At 56.8% G+C, this 11880-nt stretch overlaps 1 protein-coding gene across 1 annotated transcript; it reads right to left on the reverse strand.

Moving 5' to 3' along the window:
* Nucleotides 1-1202: 1202 nt before the first annotated feature.
* Nucleotides 1203-11361, reverse strand: CHRM1 (cholinergic receptor muscarinic 1). The gene is made up of 2 exons (XM_060017474.1): nucleotides 11271-11361; nucleotides 1203-3728 (listed from the first exon to the last, which is right to left on the reverse strand). The coding sequence occupies exon 2, from the start codon at nucleotides 3649-3651 to the stop codon at nucleotides 2272-2274; it is 1380 nt and encodes a 459-aa protein (XP_059873457.1). The 5' UTR covers nucleotides 3652-3728; nucleotides 11271-11361; the 3' UTR covers nucleotides 1203-2271.
* Between the last annotated feature and the right edge of the window lie 519 nt (nucleotides 11362-11880).

Raw genomic sequence — 11880 nt, forward strand, 5'->3', positions numbered from 1 at the left:
TGTGTCCTACAGTCATTCTCCACAGTGCAGTGCACCTGGCAGCCCTGGGCTGGGCTGTCCTGTCCGCCTCCTGAGTGGATTGCCCCTGCCCATAGCGTCGGAAGCTTCCTTTTCTAAGGTTTCTGGGAGTCCTGACAGCTGTGTGTGGGGTGAATCTTCACTCTCTTTCTCTGTAAGGGTTTAGCCCCACCTGGGACCTCATTCCTCTAGGCCAGCATTTCTCAAACTTCAGGCTTCATCACAATCACCTGGACGGCTTGCTGAAACAGATGGCTCCGACCCACCCCTAGAGTTTCTGATTCAGTAAATCTGGGGTGACCCTGAGAACTTGTACATCTAATAAGCTCCCAGGGGATACTGATGCTGCTGGACAGGAGCACTGTGCACTGAAGGATTAACTCAGCAGGTCCGGGTTGTCCAAACGCCACACATTCCAAAGAAAGGTTTGCCCCTTGCCTGGCTCCTGGGAGACGGCCCCTAAACCCTTAGAATATCTTGCCTGGTAAGAGTGTCTCTGCTTATCTGGGGGCCATGGGCCTCTTCGTATCAGTTTAGCCTCTGGAGGGGCTGGAGACTAAGTAAGGGCAGCTACGTGGGTGGTCAGGAGCCTCCGTTAAACGCTGGACACCAGTGTTGGCTCCGCTTTGCTGGCTGGCAGTACTTCGTACAGCTGGAAACTGTGTTTCCTGGCTGGTGACTCATGGTTGCTGGGAGAATTAAGTGCTGTCCCCATAACTCCACTGGGAGAGGACAGTAGAAGCTTGCAGCTGGTCTCTCCTGGACGCTGCCTGTGCACCTCCATCCTTTGCTGACTCTAATTTGCATCTTTCACTGTAGTAAAATATAACCGCTCAGCAACTTTGCTTCCGGGAGACAGCTCTGCCCACTACAGCCCTACTCACCTGAGACGGGGACCCTAGGTGCTGGGCCCACAGGTTTCAGTAGATCCAGCCACTCTGTGCTGCCCCTCCTGAGACCACTCTCAGGGCAGTGACCCATTTCTTATGGTGCTTGGACCCTCCCTGCCCCATCCTGCCCTGGCTTCAGACCAGGTCCTAGAGGGAATTCCCGGGTGGTCCAGTGGTTAGGACTCCTCGCTTCCACTGCAGGGGGCATGAGTTCCATCCCTGTGGGAAACTAAGATCCCGCAGGCTTCGAGGTGTGGCCAAATTAAAAAAAAAAAAAAAAAAAGAGCCAACACAGGGAAGAAGGCCCCTTAGCGCCCGCTGGTTATGTGGCTTTATTCACAGACTCAGCACTTGCTGAGGTCAGGAGGAAAGAACATTTGGGACCTGGGCCTGGAGATAAGGGTGGCTGGGAGGCCATGCATGGGTCGGATTGGGGAGCTCACAGCAGAGAACCTGTTGGCTGGGCCAGGCCGGTGTGGGGTGGGGCCGGAGGCAGGCAGCATGCGGGAGGCCTGGCTAGATCTGATGGAACAGATCTCTCCAGGTGGCGTCTGTGAGCCAGGGAGGGTGGGACTGAGGGTTTCTCTGGGGCAGGGGGTATAGGTGTGGGGCTGGACAGCAGGCACCCCTGCCCCTCACTCCCAGGGAAATGACACAGTGGGACAGCTGGGACACCTGGCGCCTGGTCCTGATGCTGCCTCGGGACTTGGACGGGGTGACTAACCATGCTGGTCCCCTCTGGTGTCATTGTCCTGCTGATGCTTGGACATGTGCCTTGGGGGTGACCCACCTAGGGACACTCTGGGGACATGTGTAGGGAGGCTGGATAATCCCAGAGAGTGTGCCTAGGGCCCAGCAGAGTGGGCTGTGCCTGGGGAGGGAGGGGGTCCCCGGGGAGGGCGGGGGATGCTCCCTTTGAGCCACGCTTCTGTCTCAGTGGTTGGTGTCAGTTCCCTGCTGGCAGGGGGTGCCGTCTCCCGCTCAATCCAGGCCAGCCCCTGGGCCAAGGATGACTGCACAGCTAAATCTCCTTTCTCCTGGCCCGCACTGCTGGCCCTGGATGGACTTCCTGTCTAAACACAAACAAGGAAGCCAAAGCCCGGACCCTCCTCCTGGGCCTTCTTCCTGGTGAAGGGCCCATTCCCACCCAGCAGGGAACAGAAAAACCAGTTCCCCGGGTGCCCCTCCCTGCCTGGGAACAGCAAAATTTGGAAAGTTGGCAGGGTCTCCCTGGGCTGTGCAGGAAGGTGACCTAGGGGCCCGGGAAGGCTGGTGGGGCCCGAGCAGGGCCCTGGGTCTGAGGTCACAGCGCCTGCCCGCTTTCCACCGGGGCCTGGGGTGGAGGGACGCAGGCGAGGGGCCCTCAGCATTGGCGGGAGGGGGTGCGGTGCACAGAGCCGGGGCGCTTGGGGATCTTGCGCCAGCGACGCTTGTCCCAGCGGCAGAGCAGCAGCAGGCGGAAGGTGTCCCGGAAGGCCTTGTTGCAGAGCGCGTAGCACATGGGGTTAATGGTGCTGTTGACGTAGCACAGCCAGTAGCCCAGCTCCCACAGGGTCTCGGGGACACAGTCCTTGCAGAAAGTGGACACCAGCACCATGATGTTGTACGGTGTCCAGGTGAGGATGAAGGCCAGCAGGATGGCGCTCAGGGTCCGAGCCGCCTTCTTCTCCTTGACCAGCGAGAAGGTCTTCCGCTTGGCCAGCTGCCCCTTCCCACGGGGCTTCTGGCCCTTGCCCGCTCGCTCACGCCCCTTCCGGGTCGGCCTCTTGACCGTATTCGGGGAGCTCCGGGGCGGCTGCTTGGGGGGGGCCTGCGCCCCGGGGTCCACCATGGGCATCTTGATCACCACCTCAGAGCCGGGCTCCTCACCCTCCGAGGACGTGAGGGACTCCATGGAGCCTTCATCCTCCTCCTCCTCTTTCCAGCTGTAGGCCTGGAGCAGCCGGGGGGCCCGGCAGCAGCGGCAGCAGCGCCCTGGAGGGGTCTCCGGGGAGCCCTCAGCCCCTGGCTGGGACCTCTCTGAGCTGCTGCTGCTGCCGCCCCCCTTCCCCGGCGTCTCGGAGCCCTGCAGGGCCGCCAGCTCCCGGGCCCGGTTCTCTGTCTCCCGGTAGATGCGCCAGTAGAGCGTGCACATGACCGTGACGGGGAGGTAGAAGGCAGCCATGGCTGTGCCAAAGGTGATGATGGGCTGGGACAGGAACTGGATATAGCACTGCCCGGCCAGCACCGTCCGCTCCCCTACCAGGTACTGCCAGAAGAGGATGGCTGGGGCCCAGAGAACGAAAGAAACCAGCCAGGCCAGGCCGATCATCAGGGCCGCCCGGCGGGGTGTGCGCTTGGCGCGGTAGCTCAGGGGCCGGGTCACGGAGAAGTAGCGGTCAAAACTGATGAGCAGCAGGTTCATGACCGAGGCGTTGCTGGCCACGTAGTCCAGGGCCAGCCAGAGGTCACAGGCCAGCGTGCCCAGAGCCCAGTGGCCCATGAGCAGATACGTGGTGTAGAGGTTCATGGAGAAGGTGCCAATGATGAGGTCGGCACAGGCCAGGCTCAGCAGGAAGTAGTTGTTGACCGTCTTGAGCTCCGTGTTGACCTTGAAGGAGATGAGTACCAGCAGGTTGCCGGTCACCGTGGCCAGTGACAGGAGGCCCGTGGTGATCCCAATGAAGGCCACTTGCCAGGGACCCTTTCCCGGTGCCAGGACGGTGATGTTGGGGCTGACGGCGGGTGGGGCTGAGGTATTCATGGTGGCTGGGCGGGGTCGATGGGGGACAGCCCCTTCCTCTAGTCACAGTACAGGCCTTCCTCGGGGGCGGTCATCACCTGAAAAGAGAGGACACGGGCTTGGGTTGGGCTGCTGGACGTCTCCCAGAGTCCAGAGTGGAAGGTGCCGGCAGCGAAGCCTCTGCCTTCCCGGAGCTGCGGGCCAGACAGCGTCACACCCCCCTTACTGGTGCCCACACCAGGTCACTTTTAATGCACTTTCCCAGCCTTGAATGGATTTACCAGCAGCACAGGGGGAGGGGATGGCTTTGGAATCCAGAGATCTGAGTCCTCATTCCCACTCCACCATTCAGACGCGGAGCCTCAATTTTCTCATTGGGAAATCGCTACTAACGCTTGTCTTGATCACGTGGCAGGAGTGGGGAGACTCGCTTTGTATACGGGATTGCCAAATTTTCAAAGCATTTCACTCAATTTTATTAAAGCTCTCATTTACTGAGTAGTTACTACATGCCAGAAACAGTGCTAAGCACTTAACTGAATTACCTAATTTAATTGTTGAACATTTGTAGGAGGAAGGTCTCTTACGGTCCCCATTTCACTGAGGCGACCGTGGCTCCGAGCAACTCCAAGACCTGGCCGTGGCGACACAGGTGGTGCACGTGATCAGAACCCACCTCCCTCGCTCACTCTCGGAGCACGTGAAGACCCGGTGGGATTCTTCCAGCAAATAAGGAGAGATGGGAAGGCAGGGGAGGGCTCCAGAGAAGACAGGGGGAAGAGATGGGAGCAGAGGGGTGCTGCGTGTGTGCGCCTGAGTGTGTGTGCTTGTGCGCAGTTTGGGGCTGGATTGGACCCTCAGTGGGGGCAGCGGGGGACGTTGTGCTGGGCCTGGACACTTGCCGGTGGTTGACGATCCAGAGTAAAAGCAGGCAGCAGGCGCGAGGGCCTCAGCTCCCAGATAAGCGGGGGTCTGGCCCCAGATGAGGTGTGGGAGGACTCCTCTACCTCCCCACTCGGTTCCTGGGCCCCAGCTGAGTGGAGGGCAGCAAGGGGAACCAGAAGATGCCCCAGACTTTTCCTGAAGCTGGAGTGCAGCTCGGGCACTCAGGGTGGGACGAGAGAAAAGCCACAGCTCTTAGTGACTACTGGCTGGGCAGAGGCCTCGACCGCTCAGCCACGGCCTCGCTGCTGTATGTGTTGACTGCTTCCTTCCTGTTCTGGGCTTCAGGCATCCTTCCGTGTGTTGAAGGGATCGGGGTCTCCTCCTAGCTGCAGCTATGGCTTCAGGGGCTGTATTGTTGGAAAAATTCCAAGGGAGAGACGTTGGGCCCGGCAAGCCCTGATGTTTCTTGGGACCTGGTCTGTGACAGAGAGTCTGTGAGGGGGTCGCCGCATGACGGATGCCTCGGCGGTGTGTGACTTGGGTGTACTGTCAGTGTGTGTGACAGCGACTCTCAGCATGAATTCAGAGTGTGACAGAACAAGCAAGAAAAGCTGTGGCTGTCAGTGCTTGTGTGTCTGGGACAATTTGCACGTGAGGGGGCACAGGTGACGTCCCGGTTGAAGGACCCAGACCCTGGAGTCAGACTGTCCGCATCTGAATCCAGGCTACACCACGTACTGGGTGTGTGGTCTCCGCTAGCGATGTAACTGTTATGTGCCTCGGTTTCCTCAACTGACAAACGGGGATAATGTTAGTCCCTAGCTAATACATCGAGGAATTATCGCGAGGCTTAAAGAGTCAATAGATATAAAGTACCTAGAACAGCCCTGGTCCATGGTAAGCACTAAGTTCCCGTTGACTCTTAGCACGGGTAGTAGCGAGGGCTCCCTCCTGCCTAGAAGTGTCTGCTTCTTTTTTTTTTTTTTTTTTTTTTTTTGTGGTACGCGGGCCTCTCACTGTTGTGGCCTCTCCTGTTGCGGAGCACAGGCTCCGGACGCGCAGGCTCAGCGGCCATGGCTCACGGGCCCAGCCGCTCCGCGGCATGTGGGATCTTCCCGGACCGGGGCACGAACCCGCGTCCCCTGCATCGGCAGGCGGACTCTCAACTACTGTGCCACCAGGGAAGCCCAGTGTCTGCTTCTTTGATTAAAAATTTCTAATACTATGGGGAATTCCCTGGCGGTCCAGTGCTTAGGGCTCTGAACTTCCACTGCAGGGGCCATGGGTTCAATCCCCGGTCGGGGAACTAAGATCCCGCATGCCAAGTGGCACAGCCAGAAGAAAAAAAAAAAATCTAATACTGGGACAACAGCAACAAATAATAACGGTCATTGCTATTATTTAGCATCCCTGAGGGCCAGTCGCCGCTCAGAGCACTTACGTGCCCTATCTCACTTAACCTTAATGGGGAACCTATGACCTAGGGGTTGTTTTTCTCTCCATCTTACAGATGAAGAAACTGAGGCTGAGAAAAGCATGAGAATATGCACAAGGTCACACAGCTAAGGTAGGAACCAGGATTGGAGCCCAGGCAGTCTGTTCCTATGAAACTTTATTTATAAAAACTGATGGTCGGCCTGGGGGCCATAGTTTGCCAATTTGAACTAAGAAATATTACATTAAAATATGATTTATCTTGCTTACTGAGTTTTGTTGTATCCTCCGCCTTTAACCAAAGTCAGGCGCTGGGCGGGAGGCTGAGATCAGACTACGGGTGCTGGGCCTTTTCCCCGTGAGGCCGCTGGTGGGAACCACCCTTGACAAGGTGACTCTGAACAACTCTTGTCCCTTTGATCTTCTGGTCTCAGTGCTGTTTGTGCCCATTGCAGAAATCGAGCAACTGAGGCCCAGAGAAGAAAGGGAAGAAGGCATTGTGTAGCTCAAGGCCTCCCGATTCCTAGACTGGGTGCTGCCTCACTCCCCAGCCCCTGGGTGCCCCGGAGCAGCTCTGTAGCCCCCAGCGGCTTCCTGGGCCAAGATGTGCAAAGGCTGGGTCAGAAGAGGAGCTTTAGGGCGTGAGAGGCTGTACCCTCCACAGCCGTAGGGGCCTCCCGTCTGTCTGGGCGCGTTGCAGCCACGTGTTCTGTTATTGTACATGGCCCTTATGCCACAGCAGGGCTAGGACTAGGGCGGGGGGAGTGAGGCACTTGTCTTAGGTGCAAAATTTAAGGAGATGCCCCAAACTCAGTCAATCAAGAAAATAACATTTTAATGAAATATTTAAAGAATAGAAATCAATGCAAAACATCCATCATGAACACAATTTTAAACCAAGACAGGATCCAACCCCGCACTTGCACAAACACCCCTATCACCCATGCCTCGCACTAATCCTGGCCCTGGTTCTGACAAAACTTGATTTGCAAAAGCAGACCACCTGTGGGCTGCAGTTTGCTATTTGATTTTTAAAAATATTACATTACAATATTATTTATCTTGACTAGTGAGGTATTTTTGTGAGCCCCCCACCTAGAAGTTTTGCTCCAAGGCGAGTACCTCACTTGCCTCACCCTAATTCCTGCATTGCGGACCACAGCCCTAGGTTTGAATCTCCAAGCTGTCCCTTCCTAGCTGTGTGATCATCGGCAACGACTTAACCTTTCCTTCCCTGCAGCCCTGCATCCCTGAGCCGATGGGGATAATAGTATCCAAAGTGCCTGGCACTGAAATGACACTCAGTCAAAGGCCTCTGCTATTATTCCCATCTCCTCATTCCGATCCACTGCTCAGCGAACTCTTACCTGCCCCTTCCCCTCCAGACCCCAGGCACAGCCCCTCTCTGGTCCCCAGACTTCTCATTTGTACAGAGGAGGAGTTGGAGCAGGCTGACATCTGGGGAGAGTTTACAGGCTCCTGAAACCAAGATCTCAAGATGGCTCGAGAGCATCAAAATCTCAAAATAGCTTGAAAACTAGCCAAGAATACCCTCATCTGTGAAATGGACCACATCCCAGAGGTGAGGCTGCAGTGGCTGAAGGCTCACTTAGCTCCTCTCAGCCCGGGACCTGCAGGCTCCAATGCCTGCACTCTTTCCGCTTGGTGGACCCTCTCTGCCCCACCTATGGGCTCCCATCGGGGACAGCTCGGGGAAGGAGAAGGGCAGAAGTTCTGGGGAACTGGACCCTGGTTCTTGCCACCCCCTGGACCTTCTGAGCCCCTGAGATTCAGCCCAAGAACAGGGCTGTCAATGACTCTGCCCTTCCTCCACCATCAGAAGTGGGAGTCCTCCCCCAAACCCCTCTTGGACAGTAATTTGCTCCAGATAAGGTTCCTGCTCTGGTCCTTGCTGTGTGACCTTGGGTGAGTCTCCTTATCTCCTTATTGGGGGCAATCCTCTGCCTCTTCAAGGCTACTGAAGGGTCAGCGAGTTGATGGCTGAGAAGGAACATGGCTTCCGGTGATTGTGGCTGATTCCCCTGCGGGGACGAGCTCTGGGCTGAAAGTCAGGGTGCCAGGGTTCAGCCGCAGCTCCAGAATTTCTACGAAGGAGGGCCTTAGGGTTAGCCGTCTGGTTGAAAGGGGGCTGGAAGCTGTATTTGCGTAGCATATTCTGTGAAAACATCCATGGGGTTGGGGGAGTTGGTAAATGAGGATTGCAGGGCCTGTGGGGGAGACTCCTCAAGGAAGTCCTTGCACTGCCTCTGCTTCAAGCCCCATCTCTGCTCTTGTCTTGCTCTGTGACCTTGGGCAAGTGATTGTCCTGACCTGGTCACCCTCCTGTAGGATGAGTGTTTGTATGTGAGGGTGTGTGCATTGCTGAGTGAGAATAAGAAATAATGAGGGTGAGTCTTGGTGAGGATGGGTTGGGACTCATCCTCTGAGGGTGTCTGGGGTACAGGAAGGCGGAAAGGAAGCAGGCCGTGCTTTTCTGCCCAGCGCTGTGGCTTCCTGATGAAGGTTGTTGGGAGCTTTTAATAATATTATTAATAATATCACAGCAACTAATATTTACAGACTGCTTACTATAACCAGACACGGCTCTAAGCATTACATACATGATTTATTGACCTGTTACAAACCCTTGGGAAGTAGGTTCTGTTATCTTCAATTTGCAAAAGGGGCAGTGAGGCTTTCAGACCTTAAGGGCCTGACAGCTCATCAGCGGTGCAGCCAGGATTTGGACCCAGGTAGTCTGCCTCTGGGGCTAACCTCTTGGGCCCCTACCCTAAACTGCTGTGGGGATTGGGGGGTGCAGAGCCTCCTTGCCCACTTTGACTAGCTAGATGGGCCAAACCCTAGTTTGAATCAGTCAATAGGGAGGAATCAGTCCTTCCTTTAGAATCTGGCCTCTGCGTGTGTATGTGTGTGACAGTGTCTGTCATCTCTCTAGGGATGTATGATCACAGTGCTATGGGAAGGGGGTGGCCCAGCTGTAGCTCTTTGCTTGGCACACATCAGTTGCTCAGTAAATATCTGCGGAGTGAATCCATGAATGTGTACACGGAATTCTCCTGACTGGCTTCGGGACTTCGGGCACGAGGATGAGCCTGCGGCGGCGGGGGTGAGGGCATGGCAGTTTGAACTGGCTGCAGAGTGTGGTGTCTCTGCTCTGTCCAGTTCCTGCATCCCTTCACCTGCCAGGTGCCTGTCCCCTCGGTGAGGCCCTACCTGGCTTGAGAGCAAAATACCCAAGAACATCCTTATCTGTAAAATGGACCAAGGAAACACTGCCTCACCTGCTGCGGGGAAGTCGAGTGAGGTAACAGGACAGGCACGGGCATGGGATGGCGCCTGTCAGCGTTGGGGAGGAAAACTTCAGCCTGGGCTCAAAGAGTTAAGGGATGAGGTCAGAGCCTCTAGCAGAGCAGGCCAGACTGTTGACCGCCAGCGTCCTGGACCAATCCCCGGGGGCCGGGCATCTGGTTGGTGAGAGGAAGGGGGAGGGGAGAGATTGCTGGGGAGAGGGATTCCTGAACACTAGGGCTTTCTGAATCTTACCACTGGCCAAGGAGAGCAGAAGGGGAGGCAGAGAATGAGGGGGTGCTGGGGAAGAGATTCAGGAGTGGGGACTGAAGCCATCTTGTGATTCTGGACGTGGAAGACGGCAGAACCCTGGCTGGAGAGAATGGACGATATTGGGGAGAAGGAGGTATGAGGTGAGGGATGTGGGGCTGGGCACCTGGGACCTCACAATGCATCGAGGGCGCTCCTCTGGCCAGGCCTACTGACCTGTCCCTTCTGCTGGGGCCTTAACCCAGAAGCCAGCCTGTCAGAGGTGGCTCTCTCCCCCGGGCTTAATTTTTCTCTGAAGGTAGCACCATTAAAGGTACATAAAACTTCCACCTCTGATGTCTGGCCTTGGAAAGGAAGGGGTGAACTGATACAATCTATCACCTTTTCAGGCTCAACAGTCACCACTGGGAGTGCCAACTAGCCCTGCGGAGGGCAGCAGCCATCAGTTAAATTTTCATAAACGCACGGCTGAACCGGAAGAGGAGCGTCAGCCTTAGAATCAGTGCCACATACCCTCCCTGTTGGTGGACCTTAACCAGTTGCCCAACTTCAGCCGGACCATGTCAGAGCCTGGCAGTTAGCAGGCTGGGCCCTAGACCTCACTCTGCCAGGTGGCATCAGAAGTGCCCTGCCCCTCCTTCTACACTCCGCATGCCCCCTGCTCTTCACTCCTTGCGCTCCCCTCCCCATTTCCTTTCTTGTCTCTCCCTCCCTCCCTCCCTCCTCCATCTTTCTAGGCATCACCATGGCATCACAGCAGAACGGAAACCTAGGGAGATATTCACCCACCTCTCCCCCGCCCGCCCAGAAGCCCAAGCTCCCGTTCACAGAGCTCGCTGCTTCCCCCACCCTGTCATCCTGATCAGGGAGGTAGGAGTTCAGCGCTGTGCTGAGGGTGAGGAGTATGGTGTCCAAGCCCCAGCTGCACCCCTAAATATCCCTTCTGTGACCATGAGCACATCCCTTCCCCTTCCTCAGCCTCAGTCTCTCCATCTGTACAATGGGGAGGCTCCTTTTAAGTCTGATGTGACCTCTACCTACTCCCTTCTTGACACTCTGACTCCTCTTCGCACTTGGGAATCTAGTTCTCAGACCTCCAGGCCCCAGCCGAAGAGCCAAGAGTCACACCTTCTGCAGCCCCATTTCGTCATTTCCTCCCCTGCCTTCCGGAATGCAGTGGCGATCATGGCTTGCCTGGTGGCTGAGGTCAAGGGGCAGAGAACTAACTCGTACCTGACAGCTCAGTGAGCAGCTGATTTCTCAGGGGCAGGAGACTGTCCGGCTGCTTCCGGCCAGTTGGGCAGGAGGCCCTGGGTCAGTCCGCAGGTATGTTTTGTGGGAAGCAGTGAACCCCGGTCCACTGGCACTGATAACCCCAGGCAGCATTTGTCTGAGTGACCCAGTGAACGCCGCCCGACCCCTCCCCAGCTGCCAGCTCAGGAGCTGGCACTCTGCGAGAATCAGAGCTCCTGGCCTCCAGCCCATCCCCACATTGTGCTCTGGGGGTCCTAGGATGGGTACCTGGCATGGGTACCCATTAGTAACTATGCATCACCTGGACTTAGGGTTGAGACCTGCCCTGCGGGAGCCCAAGGTGCTATGAACATAGGGAGGGCCCTCTGGGTGGCTGCACACACCGGGACCGTGTTCCCTGGCTGGCACGGCCATCCATGTGCCCATACGCCCCAAGAGCCCGGGAGCTCTTGACATGGTCTCCTGCTGGCTTCTGGCCCGGCACCCACCTTGGTATCCTGCTTGTCCATCGGGCCAGCAGCCTGGTTCAGTCCATCTTGGAGTGGTTGAAGGTGGATGGGGGTGGTGGGATTCAGGGTTCCCTGAGGGAGGAGAGGAGGAGGTTCTGGGACTGGCACCCCAGTTTTTGGGGGGGTCAACTTCCCACAGGATCCTGATGGCAAGGGCTACCCCCTGACCCCCTGCCCTCCCCACTCTGTCCCTGGGATTTGGGGACTCTGCCTGCTATGTGGCAACCTAATCCCTTCTGGGCTCCAGGTCCAGTTTCCTAAGGGGGTTTCCATCTCCTTTCCCAGCTGAATCCCAGAAAAACATTAGGTGTATCCACTCGAAGCCAGGAGATGGGGTACTTGGAGCAGCCAGCGTGCAAAGCTGCAGAGCCCCCCTGGCCTCTAGAGCCCTCCCTGGCCCCCTCGTCTGTCTGGGGTCCATCCCCATTTCCTTCTGGTTCTGGTCCCTGCGTTGCTCAAGGACCCTGCTTCTCCTGCCCCCACCTCGGTGGAGCCCCTCCCAAATGTACTCACCATGGGGCTGGAGAGAGGTCTGAAGGTTCCTCAGTTCCACTGGCTCTCCGGGGGCCGACGGTGTCTCCAGGGACCC

Source organism: Delphinus delphis, chromosome 8, assembly GCF_949987515.2.
Source record: "Delphinus delphis chromosome 8, mDelDel1.2, whole genome shotgun sequence".
Taxonomy (NCBI): domain Eukaryota; kingdom Metazoa; phylum Chordata; class Mammalia; order Artiodactyla; family Delphinidae; genus Delphinus; species Delphinus delphis.

What these genes read in the sequence shown, in the direction of transcription:
- CHRM1 (XM_060017474.1), bottom strand. Translation starts at nt 3,651, where the DNA reads ATGAATACCTCAGCCCCACCCGCCGTCAGCCCCAACATCACCGTCCTG.